The sequence below is a fragment of the Eschrichtius robustus genome, chromosome 4 (assembly GCF_028021215.1).
Source record: "Eschrichtius robustus isolate mEscRob2 chromosome 4, mEscRob2.pri, whole genome shotgun sequence".
In the NCBI taxonomy this organism is placed as follows: Eukaryota; Metazoa; Chordata; class Mammalia; order Artiodactyla; family Eschrichtiidae; genus Eschrichtius; species Eschrichtius robustus.
Genome location: NC_090827.1, coordinates 80,426,806 through 80,451,548, shown reverse-complemented (window position 1 = coordinate 80,451,548; position 24,743 = coordinate 80,426,806). Strand labels below are relative to the sequence as shown.

At 35.8% G+C, this 24,743-nt stretch overlaps 1 protein-coding gene across 4 annotated transcripts in view; it reads right to left on the bottom strand.

Annotated features, from left to right (window-relative positions):
• The window catches only part of FRYL (FRY like transcription coactivator), a 242,199-nt gene that overhangs the window by 115,023 nt on the left and 102,433 nt on the right, over positions 1–24,743 (bottom strand). For all 4 annotated transcript variants that reach the window (XM_068542998.1, XM_068543001.1, XM_068542999.1 and 1 more), the window contains exons 4-7: positions 19,132–19,331; positions 10,398–10,451; positions 7,230–7,369; positions 6,305–6,401 (exon numbers count right to left, since the gene is read on the bottom strand). In XM_068542998.1, coding sequence (XP_068399099.1) covers positions 6,305–6,401; positions 7,230–7,369; positions 10,398–10,451; positions 19,132–19,251 — 411 coding nt within the window. In that variant the 5' untranslated portion in view covers positions 19,252–19,331. The remainder of the gene's footprint in view (positions 1–6,304; positions 6,402–7,229; positions 7,370–10,397; positions 10,452–19,131; positions 19,332–24,743) is intronic.

Here is a 24,743-nt window from a genome sequence, read left to right as displayed (position 1 = left end):
ATCAGTACTTAGCTCCTCCTTACACTATTTAGCAGCCATGTAATACTCAGTATATATATTATAATTTATTTAATGAGCTCCCTATTAATGAACATTTCATTCCAGATTTTCAATATTCAATATATATAATGTTATACAGTAAACATCTGTGCATTTAACATTATTTACTTGTATAGTTCCATGGGAAAGCGTCCAAAAGGAAGAACTGATGGGTCAAAGATTATCCAAGACGTCACTGATATAGATTCTAGTTCTTTATATGTGTGGGTCTGTTTGTGAGCTCTCTATTCTATCAATTTATACACGTCTGTACTAAAATCATGTTGTCTTAATTATTAGGGCTTACTAATAAGTTCTCATGTCTGGCACCACAAGTCCTCCCTTATTTTTCTTCAGAGATAGCTTGGCTATTGTTCTTCCCTATTCAATTTACAGACATCTTTTCAAGTTCCAAAAAAACTGTTATAGGTGAAGTATAATCAAATCATTATATAACATATAAAAACATTTTCTTCATTAGACCACAAGGTCTTTCTACACTTTTTTATCATTCTAATGAAGAAAAGCCAAGCTTCTCTTTTCACTAGTTATGTAACCTGGAGGAAGTTTCTACTTCTTTACCAGTAAAAAATGTAGGTAATAGATTAGAACCCCATAATTACCAGCCCTGAGAGAATGCAAAACTGGGTACATTACAGTTGGAGATTATTGGTCTCTCACCTTTTCCACCCTTCTCTGAAAGGGACTAGGACAAAATTCTTACTTCCTAGGAATGTAGGGCAGATGACGGAACTAGAATATAGGATGGAGATATTGAGGACAAGGCCTGGTAGGGAACCCAGAGCCCATTAGGAAGTGGGGAGGCAGATGTATTTTCCTAGCTTCATCTTCCCTGGATTGGGCCAAACAAAATAGGCCCCAAGGTAAGAAAAAGGTTACTGAAGTCACTGCTGTTGTCCCTTAAGTCCCAGTAAGCCCTATGATTATCCCATTGATGGTTAAAACAAAGTAGATATCTACCACTAGGTGATACCAAACTTTAGTCGGGAATATGCTGTATCTGGATCCAGCAGCCCGACTTCCAGAACTTACTCCAGAATTCACAGCGCTAATCACGCAGGCTGGCCCCAGACACTTCAGTGACCTTGCAATAATGTGACACTGCATTTTACGTGACTTAATTTTTGGGGCCCCATTTACTGTGCTGTGTTGTGGTTTTACCATACTGACTTCCTTATAGGGATGTTTGGTGTGCTCTAGGCCAGAGATATGAAACACAAGTTAACTTACACCTATACTTTCTCCTAAGTAGTCTTTATTTGCTCCAGTTATGCCAGAAGTCTCACAATGACAGCTAGGGACACTACTTAGCTATGTTGTGTGCTCTTTATTACTACCTTAATAATATTAATTATTAATAATGCCACCACCAACACTTTTCACGTGTCTGTGTGCCGGGTATTACTTAGGCATTTTATATACATTATTTATAACACTTATAGCTGCCTTACACAGTAGTATTTGTCCCCTGTTTTACAGATGAGGGGACTGAAGTTTAGAAGTCAGTGCATACTTCTCTAGAAAATACTGTGTGCCCAGTTTCTGATATATGAAAATGCATTTAATAAATGGAACAAATGAGGAAAGAAAACTTTCAGTTTTATCATATTATAGCTAGAAAAGAGATAGAAACAGAAGTGAGAGAAGAAATATTGTCTCATCTTTAATTTTTAGAAGAAAAAAAGCACAACCTCTAAAAATTTTATCTTAAGAATGAACGCTATCAAGATGCTCAGACGTTCCTGAAATTCCTACTTCTCCCCTTATTTACAATAATAACAAAAATTCCCAAGCTGAATCTCCAAAAAACGGGGGGCTGGGGTGGGAAAGAATCCCAGTTCAGTTTATAGAGAAAACGTTCTACTTTCATGGAATAGAATTCCCATCTATAGCATCAAGAATTTTTTAGATCTTGCCATTTGCGTGATTTTGGAAGCAGATCTAATTCTATTTGAACATTCAAGAAGGATATATCTAGCAGACTCTAAAGAATACCCAAGTTTTATTCCAAAGCTATTCCCACCACCACTTCCCCAGATCTAATGCTTTTAGCACATCATGAAAGTAGAAAACCACAAAACCAGGTTAAGACATGGACAGTGGGGAGTCAGCAAGGTGCGCTCATTATGTAAATGACCAGCCCTCAGTGCAAAGGACAGTGAATAAACTCATGACTCAGCAAAATCACAAATAACCCCATAACCTTCAGGGCTGCTCACCAACATCTAAAATGCTTATGTCATGTGATGAACTGGAAGATTGGGATTGACATGTATACACTGATGTGTATAAAATGGATGACTAATAAGAACCTGCTATATAAAAAAGTAAATAAAATAAAATTCAAAAATTAAAAAAAATAAAAATAAAAATAAAATAAATAAATAAAATAAAATGCTAATGTCAAACCTGAAAATACTAAGGATCTACTCCTCCTTCTGATACTTCACAATAAGCACCCATAAAACTAAGCCAAGAGCCTGAAGTGGCTCATAAGCCTGGTTTCCCAATCTTGTTTGTTTCAACGAATAAATGTATGGCTAAAATTCAATATAAAAACAAAATTGCTTAAACATACTAAATGCTATAGTGCTGTTTAAACATGCTTTTACCATGGATTTTAAAGCCTCTGGTACTAATATGCTAATATTTGTAGTTGGCCATGACCCCAAAATTATTCTTCTTTCTTGAAAAAATAAAATTAGTCCTTTTTCATCTTGAATTAATTTTGTTCGCATGGTGAATCACACTCATTTCATCACATTTATATAAACTCAATCCTTTGTCTAATTTGTTATGATTTAAACTTTAATTTTATAAGATGCTGGCCATTTCACCTAATTCTGTATCACTGATTTTTACCAATAAGAATAATTTTATTTACAAAGAGAACCAGGGGCTTCCCTGGTGGCGCAGTGGTTAAGAATCTGCCTGCCAATGCAGGGGACACGGGTTCGAGCCCTCGTCCAGGAAGATCCCACATGCCGCGGAGCAACTAAGCCCGTGCACCACAACTACTGAGCCTGTGCTCTAGAGCCCACGAGCCACAACTACTGAGCCCACATGCCACAACTACTGAAGCCTGCACACCTAGAGCCCATGCTCCGCAACAAGAGAAGCCACCGCAATGAGAAGCATGCGCACCACAATGAAGAGTAGTCCCCGCTCACCACAACTAGAGAAAGCCCATGCGCAGCAACAAAGACCCAACACAGCCAAAAATAAAATAAATCTATTAAAAAAATAAAATAAAATAAAATAAAAAAATAAAGAGAGAACTAGCTTTATAATCTTCAGCAGGTCACTTCAACTAAGAACATCGATGTATAAGATGAAAACAACAGATAGCATTTATTGGACACTTTCCATGTCCTGGGCATTATCGTATTTAATTCTCACCACTCTTTTACAGAGAAGGAAAGAATTAGTGGGTAATAACTTGCCCAAGTTACACGGCAAGTAAATGACACAGCTGGAATTAAAACACTTGCCGTGGGCTTCCCTGGTGGCGCAGTGGTTGAGAATCTGCCTGCCAATGCAGGGGACACAGGTTCGAGCCCTGGTCTGGGAAGATCCCACATGCTGTGGAGCAACTAGGCCCATGAGCCACAACTACTGAGCCTGCGCGTCTGGAGCCTGTGCTCCGCAACAAGAAAGGCCACGACAGTGAGAGGCCCACGCACCGCGATTAAGAGTGGCCCCCACTTGCCGCAACTAGAGAAAGCCCTCGCACAGAAACGAAGACCCAACACAGCCATAAATAAATAAATAAATAAATAAATAAATAAATAAATAAACAAACAAACAAACAAACCAACCAACCAACCAACCAACCAACCCAGAAGTTTAAAAAAAAAAAACCAAAAAACTAGCACAGCACATATTAAAAAAAAAAAACAAAAAAAAAAAAACCCACACTTGCCGTGGTTATCTCCCAAAGTTTATTGTAGTGACCAGCTGGTACAAGGGATACAGAGTTCTTCATCACGATATTTCAGAAAGTTCTATTGATTTTTACTTCATTTTCTATAGTTTAATTAGTTTTGAAGAAGCTAAAAAGACTTGCCTTTTACTGAGAAAGAGAAAACCTACATGGGATTTTTTTTTTTTAAGTCATTGTTGAATTTGTTACAATATTGCTTCTGTTTTATGTTTTGGTTTTTTGGCCCCAAGGCATGTGGGATCTTAGCTCCCCTACCAGGGATCAAACCCACACCCCCTGCATTGGAAGAAGAAGTCTTAACCACTGGAGTGCCAGGGACGTCCCGGGACTATTATTTTCTTAAAGGAAGAGGAGGAAAAGGAGGATGAAGACAAGGACAATGGGGCGGGGGAAAGGACAAGAGAGAAGGAAGGGGAAGAGGAAAACGAAAAACCTCCAAGGGGTTGTCTGTGCACTGAAGTTCTGAAGTCAGTGCAATTAAGGGCAACTTTTAGATGAGAAGAGAGACACTGCTAAGTAGAAGAAAATCATGGGAAACAAAGGAGAAAAGGCACAATAGAGCCTGAATGTCAGTGCACGGAGTTTGCAATTTCTTTTGCTGGAAGAAGAAATACCTCTATGATTTGACTAAGTCAAGAAGTGCAAATGCTGATCACCAAACCACTCACAAGACCTACATTTAGCACACGAGAAGTGCCAGGCATCAACCACAATGAGCCCTAGTCCAAGTCCGTTCATGGTGCAGTGTCTCTGGTCCGCAGCTCCTCCTATATCCCTACTGACTTCAGCCTTAGCATCTTAGGATCCCAGCTAAACTAAGAGATCACAGAAAGCAAATCTGGCTTTCAGAAAGCACAACTTTCAGAGGAAAGTTCTTTTCCACCTCTACTAAAAAAAAACCTTTATGGAAGGTACAAATTAAATTGTTTTTATCTTTGATTAACGCATTTATCTATGTCACGTATTCAAAATTATTTTTAAACAAAACAAAGCCAAAAAAAAATTTTTATTTTCAGATTTCGGATATTCAGATTTCAGTGTCTTTTCACATATATTGTAAAAACAAAGGCAAAGTATAAATGATTACATAATTCAAATATTTTTATATTAGCTATGTTAAAAAAGACTATCAAATCAATTAACTTTTATATCTTACATTTGCTGTTTCCTGCTGTATTATATATTCTATTCCATTTTATACAACAGAAACAAAACTCCCTGTCCGAACATGTCATGTGCTGTGCAAAATATGATCTTTTTTCTTTTAGGTAGCCTGACTTTTTTTCAAAACACTACAGTGTGCATGACTGGAAATATATGGAACATCTTTGAATGATGTATATAACTTTTCAAACACTACAAACTACAAAAACATTTTCACATCAGTACAGGTATTTTCTTTTTAATATGCATTTATTTATTTATTTTGGCTGTACCAGGTCTTAGCTGCGGTAGGCGGGATCTTTTAGTTGCAGCATGCAGGCTCTTAGTTGTGGCAATGGGAACTCCTAGTTGCGGCATGCATACGGGATCTAGTTCCCCAACCAGGGATCGAACCCAGGCCCCCTGCACTGGGAGCGTGGAGTCCCACCCACTGGACCACCAGGGAAGTCCCTCAAATCAGTACAGGTATTTATACATACACTTGTACTGACTGTGAATAGTAAAATTACATAACATGATATCTGACACTATTTACCTATTTATATCTTTACTATCTATGCCATTCAGATGTTGAACTCAGGAGTGCAGTACCTAGAACAATGCCACCCAACAGCAGGCATTCTAATATTCACTGGATGAATAAACATAAACAATTCATTATCCTGAGGTCTTCTCGCTTGTCTGAAAACCATTTGCACTTGACAATTCAGTCTTACTCAAGTCACATCACCCCCGTTCCTCAGCTATCACTGCACAATTATTACATGTTGAAATGCAGGCTTGAGGGCTACACAGAGAATTTCTGTGAAAGTGGAGGTAAAAAGGGATTGAAGTAGGTGAATGACAGATGGACTACAGTTGCTGCTAAAAGCCCAGATTTTACATACTTTTTATTCAGCTCCATTTTGCTAACATGATTTCATGTCTTGGATGGTAAACGAAGGTAGAAAAATGGGGAGTGATAGGTACGGGACACGGAACCCTCAGGCAATTGACAGAAGTATAATTAAATTATAGGAATTTTGTTTCTGTGAGCCAGAAGTTTAGATATAACATCCTAAATAAGGTAACTGAAACATGAAGGCAAAATTAGCAAAAAATAAGAAATACAGACTTTGCAGAAACAAAAGCGCTTACCTGCTTTAGAACTTCAACTAAAACTAAACAAAAAATGAAATCTACTGCTAAGTCTCTTCTTTCAAGAAGATAATCTCTTTCACGTTGCTGTTCATCCCTGAAACAAGAATCCCAAATTAGGATTGCATTAAAACTATAAGTTCTCAAATAGCTCTTGGTAGTACTTCATGTTATTTACTGAGTTCCTAGTACATATGGTGTCCCACAGCAATCGTTACAAGTTTTTAAAATAACCCAATGTATGTATTACACGTTCTTATGTTCTTTCTCTTTTTGTACATTAGGAACTTATATGCACATCTCACTATTACATCTGTCAGAAATTAAACCTAATCTAAAAGAATTAGTAAGAGGAAGAAAAACATGAAAATACAGTGCCAGGTCATTTTTTCACAAATCTAAGTTGAAAAATCACAAGTGGCATCTACTGAAGTACAATTCTAAACCATGGGCCATCACCTGAACACAAATAGATGTTTTACTTAAAGCCATGATCTACCTGGGAAATCTGAAGAAGGAGAAGACAAGTTCGAGGATTTAACACCAAGAAGAGTCTCGTGGTATGAGAATTTAGGGTTTTGGCAGTCTTCCTGTATCGCAACAACTGTTTCCCTTCACAAACCACGTGAACAGGACTTCCTTCGAATATTTTCTTAACTTCTTCCATGACTGTTAAAGCTCCTCACTGAACTACAGAAATTCAGTTTTGCATGACTAGTCCCAGTGGTGATTCCTGTAGGGCAGCACCTACTTTAACTGATATCTTTCCTTGATTTACAGTTTAAGTGTAGACTATCTTTTCCCCTTGTTACCACTTCATAACAAAAGTAACCAAACAATCACAATCGTCAGTTGATAACACTATTACCCGCTTCATTGGAAGTGTTTTGAGCCCAGGTTGAACAGCAGAAAATGAGCCACTTACCCCTTAGATTTTGTGCTAGACCGAGGCCTATACTCATAAGATTCATCTTCAGTTCCATTCTGGCGTCTGTACCAGTCAAACAAGGTGCGAAGTAAGGAAGGGAGACAGTGCTCTGCTACTGAGCTCATAGAGCTTATCAACTGAAAATACAAGATGTTACCAGAAGTAAAATACAACATCAAAGTGCCATGCTCCTCACGCTACTACCACTTAGAAATGAGTAACATTTCTAGAAGAAAAATACGCTAAACGCAGTAACTCCAAAGCAATAAATGTGTTTTAAAATAAAAGGGAAAAAAATAAATACAAAAAATGCCACTTACATTTAAATACTAAAAAATAAATAAAATAAAATAAGGGCTAGGGGTTTAGCCAAGTAATAAAGTAAAGTGAGCTAAGTTTCACCGGCTATTAACATTCACCCAAATCCATTCAGTTTAGCTCAGAGACTTTCCACCTTTTTCCTGCCTCCATATGCTACTCACATGTGTAAAAACTTGACCATCAGTAACATCCCTGATTACACACATGACACCTCTGGGTGAACTGTAACCAGAACATGAAACAACCACACCTACTTCCTTCCCCCGGCCAGTTCCTTCTCTGCTTATGTGAATGAAATGTTCTAAAATGTTGCCACTAGAAGGGATGACGAGATGCAGAAACAGAGAAGACTACGCCATGTTAGAACTGTGGGAAAATCTCCACTTTATTCTGTGCTGCTATGACACCGAACAGAGAATTATAATTACACAATTAATTTGTGATACTCACAAATAAACATATTAGAAATGTGTTGTATACATGCTTTTAAAGCTTAGAATATATAAATGAACAGCAGAAAGATAAATGAAGTGGGATGGACACCTGCAACTCAATTTGAGGCATCCCTTAAGTTTAAGGGATTGTAGGTGAGTTATCAGATTCATTTCATGAATGAACCCAACTTGCCTGTAGTGGTGGTAAGAGGTACACCAGCTACCATTAGTCATCCCTAAGGTCACTCTTCATCTTGAGGATCCAGAGAAAAAACACTCTCTCTTCATAAGAGACTCTGTATCTGATTCAACCCATTGCTCGTAAAATTAGTATTTTAAAATTAGCATACAGTAAAACACGTTTCACTTTGTTTTGCTTAACTAAAAAACTACGGGTTGCAGGAATACTTAAGGTCTCGTTCAGTTCCACGACTGTAGGAAGTATCAGTTAATGAAGATAAATTGATACCTCTAGGAATTAAACATTTATTTTTCCTAATATTTTATATTTTTCATATAAAAAAGAATGAAACAGTTTGATTATGTATGCTATTTTTCTCTTTTTCATGATCTCTGCCTTCCTTTAATCATGCTTTTATTTATAAATTACCATAATGTGACAGGTGAATAGTTTCTAATATAGGGAATTAAAGTAAAAACAAGATTCTAATTTTATTTAGCCACTTTTGAAAATTTATATTTCATTAACAATGAACAATACCACTCAAAGGAAATCCCTTTTAATACCTAAAAAAGGAACAACAAAACACCATCTGCTACTGTAAATACATATTAAAGCAGTTTACCCCACTCATAGCTTTTTATTGTGGAAAAAAATCAAGGTATGGGGCATGATAATAGTTCTATTAATCATTTACATAAAAAAAGAAATGGAAGTTTTCCTTAAAATGTTGTTTAATAAGATTTCATATTGATTGTTCATTCATCATTAGTAAAATGGATTCAAGATGTGAATAATCTAAATACCTTTAAAATAATATATTAATAATACATTAATAATTAATTAATAACTAGTAACAATTAGTACCTTTTGTAATGGCATTAAGATTTGAAAAGGGTTATATGAGGTGATCTTATTATTACTGTAACAGAAAACTAGCCTTCTTATTTATGGTTTCTTCTTAGACCAGTGGCTATTTACTAAGTGTGTGCTTCAGAATCACCTAGGGAGCTGTTGCAAAATACAAGTGCCAGAGCACTGCTCTTGGTGATTCGGAGTCAGCAGAACTGCAGTGGGATCCAGAAACACAGCATTTTGGTAAGCCTCCACCAAGTAATCCTAACCAGTCATCTTTATCTAATCAAGCAGACTAATATGAACATTAACTTCTATTTCCTAGATACATAATTATGAGAAGAGTAGCTCAGGAATACTAGATGGCAACAGAAAGCTGATCTGGGTTATTGGGTTTTGCAGACAATCAACATGTAATGAAATAAGTCTTGAACAAACATAATTATGACAAAAATAACACTTGATCTAACATTCAATATTAGCAAGAGGAAAGAACTGACATTAGAGGATTACCACTAAATTTTAGATATTGGTATTATATAAAAAGGTTTTTGGTTTTGCAGGGTTTTTTTGGAGGGGGAGGGTTGGCCATTGTATATCTTCCTTTTTAAGCTTCTTTGGCTTTTTGACACAGACAGTCCATTTGGCCTTTGCACAAGCACAGCTACAAGTAGTTAATGCCTCTTAGGGCAACCCTCAACTGCTGGAGATGGGGGCTGCAGATAAATGCTCCAGCCCTCCATTCTTCAGAAAGACAAAAATGGGTGACATTCTGTATGATTCTCAGAATGGAATGAACCCCCAGTGCCCAGAGCAGTGATCTCTATCAGTTCTTCCTCTTCCCTGCCTCAATCTCTCAAGTCTCCTCCTTGGAATCTCTTTCCAGAACCAAGTCCTTGTCTCTGGCTCTGCCTTCAAAATGGGGTGGAGAGGGAGAGAACCAGGCTGGATGTCTCAGTATAAAGGTTCTGATACCCCCAACAGGAAAAAATAAATGTTAAAAGGTCAAATATTATTATGTAAAAATTGTATACAAGGAAAGATTGAGGGATATGATTGGAAATCTTTTAAGAAATTTTCAAAGGGCATAGTAAAGAGGGTACCAGTGAAAAGCAAAGTTTTAAAATGCTTAATGAACAGGAATCAATAAAGTTCACAGCTCATTCTATGAACTATGAAGTTCACAGTTCATAACTCATTCTATTTGTTTTGTTAAAAAACAGACTACCAGTTCCAGACGGAATCTAGTGTATAAAAACATACAGGACCACTAAACAAAATAAATAAATTTCTTAATATTGGATGTATTTGGATCAGACTGTTAGGATAAATATTTTCCTTTCAGGAAAAAATATTCCCCCCACATTGGCATACCTGGTCAAACTGAAGATCTTCACCCCTCTGAAGAGATCTAGATAATGGCTTCTCCTACAATTGAAAAAAAAAAAAAGTATATATGCAAAATATTAGAAATCTTACCGATAATAAACAGTTGAGATTCGTGAGATGGTTTTGTTTTTGTTTTCATTAGTAATTAGATTGTTTCAAGGAAAGGTTCTAATCTGCTAATACAAACAAAATTTAATATTATTAGTTTAACTTAGAATAGCATACCTAGCATGACCCCTTCTGTCAGCCTTTCTACCTACTTGCCTTGCTGCTTACCCCACATATAGTTACCTAACTTACTGAACATAAGAGATGTCTCAAATTATGTTCACATATATTATGACTGATTCTTTTGTTGAGATTTTTTAGGATGATTTTCTAAACTTTCTACTTTATGCTTTTTTTATTGAATTTTTGTCTGAAATATATATCATAGGAAAACAAATGCCATTTTTCCATGAAAAAAATCGGAATTTAGCAATATGTATATTCTGAAGCTTATCTATCCAAGAGCCCCAATTTCCTTCTCTCATTTATTGCTATAACTTCATGAAAATAAACTCACAAATGTATCTGCCACTGAAATTTAAAAATTCCTAATCTAACTATCAGAGAATCACATTTCTAACTAATTTAATTGGGGTCAGTAAAATACCTGAATTCCATAGCGCTTGACTTTCTTAATAGGTAAAGGTTTTTGGCATGTCCTTGGCACTTGAGCCCTTATATGCTAAGCACACTTTGGTAATTATCTTTTAGACAAGTCGTCGACTTCTAAAACCGACTATTATACACTACAAACATGCAACATGATGAGGAGCCCGTCCAATTATATATATGCCCAATTAACTAGCTCTAAAATTTAAGTAAAACAGTAAGTCTCATAGCAAGTCCAATAGAACATTGTTTTTAAAAGTACCTAAAAGTTTGAAAATTACTGAGCTATCCTAATGTGAATTGTGTATTTAAAACCTGGGCTGGGGGTAGGGTAGGAGAGATAATAAGCTGTTTCTTACCAACTTATTTGACTTATTTGATCCCCCTCACTTGATCCCTCTTTTCACTGTAATATTTAATTTAAAGGTCTTCAGTAATATTATGAGGAGTGTTGATCTAAGTAGTTTATTACTCACATAGGGTGTTTATACAATAAAGTAATGGCCAAGCAGATTAAAAGAGAGCAATAACCTTCTCAGAAACACTTACACTGTTTTCTTATACCTCACACTTTTCATTTCTCAACAAACTCATGCTTTCTCAAAGATTTCTGAAGATCTGACATCCTCACAGAGCTTTCCCTAAACCAAAAAGTGAGGATGAGTTATTCTTTCCATAATAAGAACTCAGAAATGATGTTTGAATGCAAAAGAACACTCATGTTACCATCACTACGAAAATATGAAATTAGTGTACTGCACTAAATACTGTATAAATTACTAATCAAGGACTTTGTATTAACCTCTCGATTTGATTAGAGTATGGTTGAGGATGGCCTAATCGTTATCAAGCAGATGTACTTTCAATGTGAGCTTTTGAAAGGATAAACTATTTAAAACATGTTTATAGTACATGCAACCCATTGCCACAACAACTAAAAAGAATACAAATTATTCTCTATATTCACATATAGACGAATGCAAAGACGTATGTACCAGAATGTTTACTGTAGTATTTTTTTCACAGTAGCCTCAAGTTGGGGTAAGTCCCAAACAGCTTATCCATAGAGACTGGTAAAAAAAAAAAATTTATAGTACTTTCTTTTATTGAAATAATATTCAACGTTAGAGAGAAAGAGACAAATATATATGGGCTGATAATAGAACAATCTCTGATTTACATTGTTAAAATAAAAATAGGGACAGAAAAAATATACATATAAAAACTCCCATTTGTGGTTTTTTTTTTTTAAAAGATGGAGGGTGCTACAGAGATGGATAAATAATAGACATGAAAAATGGTATACTAAAAACTATGGACAGTGATTATCTTGATCCAGAATGGAAGGAAGGGTCATTATTTTTTTTATTACATAACCTTTAAAACTATTTCCACTTTTTATAATGTTATTATTTCATAATAATATAATAGATCAATAATGAATCTAAGGTTCACAATCCTTTATACTCTAATTTGATCCTTTAATTAGTATCTATGTATAGAGTACCAACAGCAACATGTAGCTTCCAGGGAAAGCAAAATAATTTACTGAAAAGATTTTCGCAGCATAACAATGATACTGAAACATTTCAATAATTTGCAACTAAAGAGGGCAATCTCTCCTAAACAATCCCTGTCCTTGTAGAGCTAAAAGTCTAATGACAGAGCAAAGAAAATATATATTATCTCAGACAGACTTTATAGGAGAGCAAGTTGCAATGGAGGTGAAGATTTTAGAATGACCACTGAGAAGATGACATTTAAGTCACAATCAGAGGGAAGTGAGTAAGCTTGCCATGCAGAGTGAAGGAAAGATAATCCAGTCAGTACCTTGGAACTCCCCAAAGGCTCAGGAATTGGAGAATTTCAGTACTATGAAAGTGTGGGTGCAGGTTAAGTTAAAAATAAGAGGACTGGTTGAACGATAGTTTAGGAAACATTTAGACCCTCCCTCCCATTCCCTTCACCCACTCTACTTAGCAGGTTGGCTGTCCCTCCAACCTACCCACAGAGGAATTGCCCTTCTTACGAAAGGGCAAAACAGAGATGTCGACTGGGGGATACTACAGTTGAAGACAAGGTACCACACTGAAGACAGGGAGCTTAGGTAAAAAGGTATATACTAAATATCAAAACCCCCAGTTATCTTCTGTCTCTACATCCCCAGAATGCTAGCAGCCAAGTCTAAACCCTCCCATTTGGGCTACTGAAGGACCCCTCCAGGGGACTCTCTCTAGTTTCCAACCAAAGATCTGACACTGATGGTTCAGATGATTACACACTAAAGACCACAGTCAAAAAGGCCCCTCCATGTACACAGAGCTTCCAATCAGCTGTTTAGTGCCTCAATCATAATAAATAACATATGTTATAATAAGCATGTGAGGAGAAGGGGAAACTAATAGAAAAATGCAGTTTGTGATGCTGGGGAAGGGACTAGGTCTTATCAATCTCCTTGACTGGCAGATGTCACTAACTGTAACATTATTAACAATAACTAATTAAATTACCTGGACTAATTAAAAAAAAAAAGATGTAGTTTGGAGGAAATAAGAGATCAGAAACTCTTTAAAATACATATTTAATATTATCAAAATAACAGTGGACAGTGCAGAGCTGTAAAAATGCTGGGCCTAAACCAAATACATACAGTCTAAATCAGCAGGTGATTGGTTAAAGCCCTTTTTCCTCTCTTCTTTTCTGGTCACTGGCAATCTAAAACAGTAACAGATAGGCTTGGATGTGCCTGGATCATTACCCAGGATTGATCTACCTCCTTTTAGGAAGAAAGAAACCTAAGGTATTGGACTGCATAGTTTGCAAGCTGCAATTTTAATCAGTGGTTGCCCTTCCTTCTTGAATCTTCCAAGATAAAAATGAAATTGTGGCCAAAGTCAAGCTCAGCTAATCTTCGAATCTTTTGCCTTCCTTAACCTCCTTTTATTGTGGCTTCTAATATGAGAATGAAAAGGCCAGTTCTCTCATTTTAGTGATTGATTAAATTCTTTTAGCAAAAGCCATTCACATTTGTGCTTCTAAGTTTTCATGTAACCTACACTCCATCTGACCATGACACATGCTAGCCTCCTTTTATGTAACAATTCGTGGATGCTGTTTTCTTTAAAGAGACCCCATGAAAGTTTCATTCAGGAACGCAAGAGAGTCATCTTGAATGGCTGTTTATTACTGGAAAGGGTACAAAATAAATTTCAAAATAAATGAGATCACAATAAACGCATTTGAAGCTATAATAAAAAACCTTGTGATAATGTTAGATTAAATGTATTTTCATTATCTAATCTTGATGCTGGGTAAACGATACACCATCTACTCAGACTTGGACATAAATGAAACAAAGCTGGCAGAGATCTGATTCAGACAAGAAGAAATTATGCCGGTATATAGGAGTGAGGCGGATAAAATCTGTAAAATATGATGGGGATTTTCTCAGCCAGTGTTTGTCCTTGGCTGCTATAGTCTACAACACTGGGGGTTTTCCTGGTGTGTCAGGAGGAGTAAGCAGGGATGCCTCATCTCTCTTAAGTGTGATGATGGGGTAAAAACACCTATTTTCTAATGGAATCCTCACCACTACTCACCATAACTTAATAATCTCATTTTAAATTACACAGCAGATGTTTCTGAAATTAACTGTTAAATGAATGAATACAATATAGTCAACATCAGACTATTCTGAAAGAACTATCAGAAGCTCTGGCTAACACCATGATACTAAGCTTTGTTAGAAGAAAAAGGGCACAGGCCACAGCAATGTTCTTAAGGCTACATTCAATTTAAAATACAAACTTTTACTAAGCACCTACCACCAAGGGCAGTGCTGCAGGTACTGCCTGGAAAGAGAGACCTGGTTCCTGGTATCAAGTAGCTCACATCAGAAAAGATAAACATGTAAGCAATTAACCATAATATGACAATGTCAGAATCGAGGAGTATGAACAAATTATTATGGTAAAACAAAGATTCATTTAGTTTGGGGAAGGATCACTATGTTAGAGGGAACATGTGGGAAGTTGGAAGAATGAGTAGAGGTTTAAAAACAGAGGAATTAAAAGCATTTTAAGACTTCCCTGGTGGCGCAGTGGTTAAGAATCCGCCTGCCAATGCAGGGGACACAGGTTCGAGCCCTGGTCCGGGAAGATCCCACATGCCATGGAACAACTAAGCCCGTGCGCCACAACTACTGAGCCTGTGCTCTAGAGCCCATGGGCCACAACTACTGAAGCCCGCGCACCTACAGCCCATGCTCCGCAACAAGAGAGGCCACTGCAATGAGTAGCCCGCACACCACAAAGAAGAGTAGCCCCCGCTCACCACACCTAGAGAAAGCCCGCGTGCAGCAACGAAGACCCAACACAGTCAAAAATAAACAAATAAACAACATAAAAATGACACTTTGAACAAAAAAGCATTTTAGATTGAGAGAAAAATAAAAACAAATACATCAGAACAACAGAATATATAGAGGATACTTTTAAGTGTCACAGCACATATCAGGATAGGAGAATCATGAGACATTATACAAACTGTAACGAGACTGTGAAGAGGCTGAAATGACTCACCAAGAACTTGAATTTAATCCACAGCAATGAAAAGGAAGCAAGATTTCTAAAGCAGAAAGGCAATAATATTTGTATTTTAGATGAGGAAAAGTCTGGTGAGAAGAAGGTAAATGGGAAGGAGATGGACCACTTCTTGACTGCTTAGAAGGCTAATGCAATGGCCAAATATGACAGAACCTGGCCCTGAGCTAGGACAGTAACGATGGCATTGGGAGAAAAAGGAAGGAGAAAGATGTAAAATCACCATATTATAGACTCATTCAAATTAGGTAATTTCACTCGTATTTTCTTTTAACTATTTTACTCTGAAGACTTTCACATTTCAAAATTAAAATTCCTTTAAGACTATAAAATATTTTAGAGCTCTTAGGACCATAGCACATGGTGCTGTTTAAAAATATTTTATAAAATAGGTAAAAGTTTTAAAAATGTGCTATGTAAGTTGCAAATTGCTGAAGCCAGCTGATTGCTGAGGGTTCATTATACTATAATCTCTACTTTTACATAAGTTTAAAAATTTTAATAAACATTTTTTTCAGGCTTATTGAGATATAAGTAATAAATGAAGGTGAAATATATTTAAAGTATACAACGTGATATATACATATATACTGTGAAAGGATTCCCACCTTCAAGTTAATTAAAACATCTATCACCTCACATGTTCACTTTTTTCTTTCTTTCTTTTTTTTTTTTTTTTTTTGGTGAAAACACTTAAGTTCTACTTTCTTGGCAAATTTCAGTTATACAATATAGTATTATCAACCATAATCACCATGCTCCATAAACTTTTTTTAAAGTATTTTTTAAAAAGTGGTTCCCTTTCTGACTGTACGTTATTTAAGTAGGCTAGTGTAACGATCTGTCATGTAATTCATAGACCATGGATGAAGAAAATAACATTTTATAGAGTAAGTACATTTCTAATCAAACCTTATAATCACTAATTCATATCTACAGACTCTTGTAATCCTTATTTCTAAAACAGAATTTTAAATTATATACATGCTGTAAAATATATATACATTGGTATAAAAACAAATTAATTTGATATGCAGAAAGCAGTCGTGGAATGATTTAAATTGAATATAGTGAGATGCACAGTTTTAAAATATACATTTTGGTTAATGATCTTTTACCTATTATTATTTATTAAACCTCAAATACATTATTTCATAGATGCTTTCTTCAGAGTAGTTTCCTCTATTTAATGATCAGAAACAAACTCGAGGCATGCATGTACCCACACACATACCATCATATTATGAGTAACGTTAAGTCCTACTTCACTAAGAAAATTAAGAACATATAATACTTCCTCAACTTCCCTTCTTTCTTAGGTCATCATTATTCTCTTTTCTGTTCCTTTCCTCCCTTCCTTCTGAGGAAGGACAGCAGATTGAGTAAGCCTAACTCTTCACTCTGCTGCTTATTGGCTTTGGGCTTCAGACAAGTAACAAACCCTCTGAGTCTCAAAGTGGCAGTGAAGACCTATCTCTAATCCCGTTGTGTAAGGAATAAATAAATTTTAGCTATTACATCCTCTACCTCCATCTTCATTATCATCACCGTACTTCTAACCTACCAGCGTGATCCTGATACATCACATATCCATTCCCTTCAAATCCAAAGAGTTGCTTCCTAAAGTTATATCATCCTGCTAAAACTGTTCTCAGGCTGCTTAATTTCCAAGTCCAATACCCTCTTCCTCAGTGTTCACTGTGTTCTTCTGCCTCTCTGTATTATTTGACAATAATAATGCTATCGTATACTCTCTTCCCTTGATATTATCATGTGCTCTTTTAGCTTTAACTATCACCCTCATGTAGATGATGCCAAAATCTATATTTCTTGTGAGTTCCAAAAGGAATCTCTAGCTACCAATCAAATAGTTCCACATGGTTTAGACTGCTAGTAGCTCAAGCTTAACATGCACAAAGGAAAAATTATCTTAATCACCTTGACTACCCCAATAATATTTCTGTTTTCTTTACCTAAGTAAATACACTACCATCTTTTCTAACACTTCAAAAAATCTTTAACCCTTCACTCTCACTCAAAACACCTACTCCTATTTAATTATGTGTCAAGTTCTACTGATTCTGCTTCTGTTGTTTATCTCACTTTTTTCCACAACCACTTCCACTGTTAATGCCCTAGTTCCAAGGCTCTTTTCATTCCAGCCTGAATTATATACAATAACTAAACAGTCTTTGCCTTTCATCTATTCTCCCTCTTACTGTCCAACCACTGTATTATCTATCATAATAGCCACCACAATTTGTTAGAATCCAACCCAGACATTTGTTTTTGGTCTTTTTCTTCCTTCTTCTTCACCATAAGCTCGACTCACACAGAGCTTCTCACATTATTCAAGTATCCTCGTGTACTGTAAGTTCAAAGCTGTTTACGTGTTCATTATAAGTTTGGCTACTGTCACATCATTAACTCACAGAATGTTTTAGGTTTTCTCTTATGTTTTATCTGCCTCAACAATTCCCATTGGTGAAATCCATTTTTGTTCTTTGGTGACCTGCAGTAACTTATCAAAGTGGGTTCTAGAGTCATTACAGCTCTTTAGATCATCACTTTAGGGCTTCCCTGGTGGCGCAGTGGGTGAGAATCTGCCTGCCAATGCAGGGGACATGGGTTCGAGCCCTGGTCTGGGAAGATCCCACACGCCGCGGAGCAACTAGGCCCATGAGCCACAACTACCGAGCCTGCGCGTCTGGAGCCTGTACTCCCAACAAGAGAGGCCGCGATAGTGAGAGGCCCGCGCATGGCGATGAAGAGTGGCCCCCGCTTGCCACAACTAGAGAAAGCCCTTGCACAGAAACGAAGACCCAACACAACCAAAAATAAATAAATTAATTAATTAAAAAAAAAAAAAAAAAAAAGATCATCACTTTACTACTGGCCTATCCCTTAATTTTTTTTTAAGACTTTATTTTTGAGAGCAGTTTTAGGTTCACAGCGAAACTGAGTAGAAGGATAGACTTCCCATATTCCCCTGTGCCCTTACACGCATAGCCCCCGCCGTTATCAACATTCTGCACCAGAGGGGTGCCTTTGTTATAACTGATGAACCTACACTGACACAGTCTAATCATCCAAAGTCTATAGATTGCACTACAGTTCACAACGGGTGTTGTATATTCTATGGGTTTGGACAAATGTATAATGACATGTATCCACCATTATAATATCATACAGAATATATTCATTGCCCTAAAAATCCTCTGTGTCTGCCTATTCATCCCACCCCTACCCCTGCTCAATCCCTGGCAACCACTGATCTTTTACTGTCTCCACAGCTTTGCCTTTTCTAGAATGTCATATAGTTGGAATTACACAGTATGTACCCTTTTCAGATTGGCTTCCTTTAATATTTTTTCAAGTATATTATTTTCTTTGAAAAATTTGTAATATAATGGTTAATGCAAGTCAAGAATATACTTGATTTATAGGTCAGCTCTACTCACCAAGGGTTCAGCCATTACAACTTCAATTTTCTTTTCAGCTTGAACAGCAAATTCTGCAAAGAGGCTCTTGATGACATATTCACCAGGCTTGACATCTGGGTCAATCGTAATGCTTGACATGATGATATTCTTTTTCCCCAAAGTGGAATGAAAGTTGGAAGAAGTGCAGTACTTATTCACTTTGCTGACTTGTGCTGAAGCTGAAAATAAAAGAAACAAAAGAACTCTACTTTAATAATCAACTCAATTAGGCCAACCATAACCACCCTATTTAATATGTATCCTCCCCCTAAACCCCATCCGGATCTCCCAATCTGTATTACCAGACTCTATTTTTGTCTATTACACTTGTCACCTTCTAACACACTGCCCAACGTAACTATAATTTAGTTATATGTTTACTATGTACTATTTTTCTCCCTACCATACCGTTGTAAATGCTATAAGAACAGAGATCCTCTTCTGTCTTTTTTGTTCATTGATGAATCCCAAGAGCCTAGAACAATGCCTGGTATATATACTAGGTATACAATAAATATGTATTGAATGAACAAATGAATTCTAAACAAAGTTATATGCAATGAAGGAAATAAAACGTGACTCATAGGACTTTTCTTTGAATCATTCAAAGGAGAGATAGGGATGATATCAATGGTGCCTGGCAAACAGTGCTTCGCTTCAAGTGTGGCACAAAAAGAGCACACACCACTACTTGCTGTTTATCTTCACCTGTTCTGTTCTCTTGACTGCCTGGGCATTCTACCTGGCTTTTATCTACAGTTTATCCAGTCACCTCGATCTTCCAGGCTGTTGTATGATATAGACCCTCCCATTCTCTAACCTCAGCTTGTGACATCCCTTTGGCCTGGAATATTCACGGAGAACCTGCAAGAATGTACTTCTCTCCCTCAAGCTGATCTCTAGATACTACCCTTTCAATATGCTGTCCTATAAATAACTCCCTCCTTGAAACAGGAAGCAGAACACAATTTTTCAAACACTGAATTTCTGCTTACGTGTATGTGTGTATATAACCACAGGACAATAAATTTAATCTAAATAAATACATTCCCAACTTATAAGGAATTGTTCCGTCAACTAAGAAAAAAAAAACAAACCCTACTCTACCAAACATAGTATGTGCCAAGATATCTAAAGGTGACTGTGATAACACCCAAAGAAAATTCTAGAAAGTAATATAAAGTCAGGTTATGGCAGTCACTTCAGAAAAAATAATTTGCAAATTTAAGAAAAATAAATATTTTTGAAAGACTGAACTTCCGGGAGTTCCATGGCAGTCTGGTGGTTAGGACTCCACGCTTTCACGGCTGAGGGCCCAGGTTCAATCTCTGGTCGGGGAGTTAAGATCCCACAAGCCGTGCAGTGCAGCCAGGGGGAGAAAAAAAGACTGAACTTCCAAATACCAAAGAATGGTTTACTTTCATGTCCTATTCATTATCTTTGTTTACTTACTTATTTTTTATAGAATAGAATATTTTCCTCCAAGGTTAAGATTAGAAATTAGTCATACATGATGCTTAAATATTTAAAATAATAATCTAAAGAATGTTATAAACTGTTAATATTGCATCTAAAATAAATATCTTTGTATCACATAAAATTAAAATATAATATGTAATGTATTCTAGAACTAAAATTATATAACAAGAACACTTCAAAACAAAAATTCAGTCCTTTGAACACAGTGCACAGTATTTATTTTAAACAATGACTTGTTTGTTTACTCTGTTTCATGATCCAACACTGTGTATTATAAAGGAGAGAATGTGTTAACAAATGTCATTGTGGGGAAAGGAGATCTTAAATTTTAAAAATTTATTGAGTCATTAAGAATACTCTATATTTTATATCCACACATGTTGAATAACTCTTGGGAATCATAAAATAGTGGAAAAGCCTACCCAGATAGTTTCTAGAATTTTAATTTACATTTTAGAAATAAAAATGAGGATGCAACATTTTTAAGATTTTGACTTATGGTAGTAGATACAAAATATATCTTTTAATTAAGATTCATAAGATCATAAGAGAGTTACAAAGTTTCTTTGGCTTTAACTTTACAATAAACGTTTTAAACAAGAAGCTATGATAGACTTTGGCACTTGAATTCTACACTTTGATGAAGTATAATCTTAATAACATTGTAACCTTTAAAGTCTCCTCAAAAAGAAAAAACTTTAGTTAAAATGACCTCTCAAAAGCTAACCCTTACTGTTTTCTACTTCCTAAAAAATAATAAACATAAATTAAACATAAACAAATATTCCTACGTATCATAATTGCATATTTCAAGAAATTTGCCAATACAGCCAAAAGTTTAAGGGAAACCAGTATTTATCTTCCAGATAAAGGTTTATCTTCCAAAGACCTGCATTATCTTCCAAAATAAAAATACTTCAATTTTTTAAAAATTCAAATTTTAATGAAAATTACTTATTAAGAGTTAATCACTTCTACCTCCATCCACAAAGCTCTAATGAAATCAGTTAGAAAAAGACCCACACCCCCAAACTGAAAACTGGACAAAGGACATGAAGAAACACTACAAAAGATATAATAGAAGAAGCCAGTAACCATGAAAATAATATTTAACCTCACTAATATTTTTAAAATAAATAAAAATTAAATAATACTTTTCGTTTATCAAAGTGGTTTCTCCCAATTGTGTATTTCACTATAATGTTCAGCTTTGGTGAAGATATGTGAATTTGTCTCATATTCTGCTAATAGTTAAGAAAAAGAGACGGTCACTCTAAGGAGGGTAAGAAGGCTAGTTTACACATAACTAGAGTATCTTGATGTCACCAGACTGCTTGAGTTAAATATTTTATGAGGTTAAACAATCCTATTTCTCTACATGTTATTAAAATTTTTTGAAAATTTTATATAAGCCTACGGGAGAATAAAGACATAAATGTTAGAGTGTAACTCTTAACACAATTCAGGCATTGAATTACAAGTTGTAAAAACCCAATGTCAGATTAAACATCCTTGGAATATAAATCTATAAAACTCTGATAATAATAAGAATAAAGCAAGACCCGAATAATTAACATATAAAATTAAGATAAAATATAAAAATTAAACTAGCATGTATACTCTTTCTCTTAGATAAGGTGCAAATAAAATGTAAATACAGTATTTTTAGACATTTTTATTTCTAACTCTCTATATAGCACTGTTCTCAGCATGTTTCATTTAAAAATTACCTTTTTCATGCTCATAAGACTCTTATACCTTTATAAGATAAATTGAACTTCAATGAAGGAGAACAGACGAGGGAGAAGAGACACAAAAACCCTAAGTCGATACATGTTTGGTTTCATTACTTTACAGCAGCGGTTCTCAGTGTTTTCTAGCTCCATTATATTCTTAATGCACAACACTAAACAGTAACATCCCCCAAAATGCAGTGACTCTCAATGACTGAGGTGTTTTAGATAAGGATGAGCAGGGGTGGGTGGATGCAGCTTTAAAAAGACCCCAGTGGAGTCTATGAAAGCTGCCTGCAGTACCCTCACCCCCAAAAACAGGTCTTTAGGGATAAAAAAATTACTACTTTGTGGTCATAATCTTATATATACATGCATATTACACACATATTTACGAAGAGATTTATATAATACAGAAAAGTAACAAAATACCACACAATTGCTTACTTATTATAATTATTTACTTATATTGGTTAATAGGAAACATGTTGATGACAACCTAAGAAAGAAAAGGTATAAGGTAAATGGCCTTTGAACAAGACCAAAAGTCAAAAATCTCTCTTATTTTAAAAGGCAAAAGCAAAATTCTTAGTTTAAAAAGCAAGCCTATCCCAGCAAGTTATTTTATGGCTATCAACAAACCGATTCTGAAGTTTATATAAAGAGGCAAATGACCCAGAATAGCCAACACAATATTGGAAGAACAACAAAGTTGGAAGACTGACACTACCCGACTTCAAAACTTACTTTAACGCTACAGTAAACAAGATAGTATGGTACTAGTGAAAGAATACATAAATTGATCAGTGGAATAGAATAGAGAGCCCAGGAAGAGACTCACAGAGTCAAGTGAAACTAATCTTTGACAAAGAAGCAAAGGCAATCAATGGAAAAAGGAGACTTTTCAACAAATGGTGTTGGAATGACTGGACATCCACATGCCCCCCCCCCCAAAATCTAGACACAGAACCTACACCTTTTACAAAAACTAACTCAAAATGGATCATAGATCATAGATCGAAATGTAAAATGCAAAACTATAAAATTCCCAGACTATAAAAAGGAGAAAATCTAACAGTTCTTGGGTTTGGCTATGACTTTATTAGATACAACACTAAAAGCACAACCCATGGAAGAAAAATTGATAAACTGAGCCGTATTAAAATTACTAACTTCAGCTCTGCAAAAGATACTGTTAAGAGAATGAAAAGACACAGACTGGGAGAAAACCTTTGCTAAACACATATCCAGTAAACTGTTATCCAAAATATATAACAATTCTTAAAATGCAATTAGAAGATAAACAATCCAATTAAAAAATGGGCAAAACATCTGAATAGACCCCTCACCAAAGAAGACATACAGATGACAAGTAAGCATATGAAAAGATGTTCCACATCATACGTCTTCAGAGAAATGCAAATTAAGACAACAATGAGATACCACTGTGGATGGAAAATGTCACCTGCCATATCAGTAAACAAAGGGTGTTGCCAACATCAAGCCATCAGCCACTGCAGCCCCCCCCAACGTGCATCCTGAGGGGATTCAGGATGGAGGAAAAACAGGATACTGGCCCTAGATAGTTAAGGTGCATATCAAAGGAATGATTTCAATAAGCCCAGACTCTTGCATCTTTCTATGTGCTAATGAATTTAGCACATAGGAAAGTGCTAAATTCATTAACATGAGATGTCTGGTTTTTTTTAATTAACAGTAATCTTTTGATGTTCCAACTACCCGGTTTTTTGTTGCAAAAACTCCTATATATCCTAGCTCCTCCCTTACCTCTTAGGAGCAGTCCCTCAGAGCTATCTTAGAGGCTGCCTCCTAGGCTGAAGTCCTCAGCAAGTCTGCCAAATAAAACACAATTCTCAACTTTTAGGTGGTGCTTTGTTTTTTTTTTTTTTTTTTTTCAGTCAACACCACTACACACCTATTACAATGATCAAAATCTATAACACTGACAAAAACAAATGCTGGTGAGGATGTGGAACAACAGGAACGCTCAGTCAACACTGGTGAGAATGTAAAAGGGAAGACAGTTTGAAGCTTTCTTACAAAACTAAATATATTCTTACCACACAACACAGCAACTGTGCTCTTTGGTATTTCCCCAAAGGAGCTGAAAACATATACACACAAAAACCTGCACACGGATGTTTTTAGCAGCTTTATTCATAATTGCCAAAACTTAGAAGCAACCAAGATGTCCTTCAGGAGGTGAATGATAAACTGTGGTACATCGGACAATGGAGTATTATTCAGTGCTAAAACGAAATGAATTATATAGCCATGAAAAGACTTGGAAGAAACTTAAATGCATATTACTAAGTAAAATAAGCCAGTCTGAAAAGGCTACATACTGTGTGATTCCAA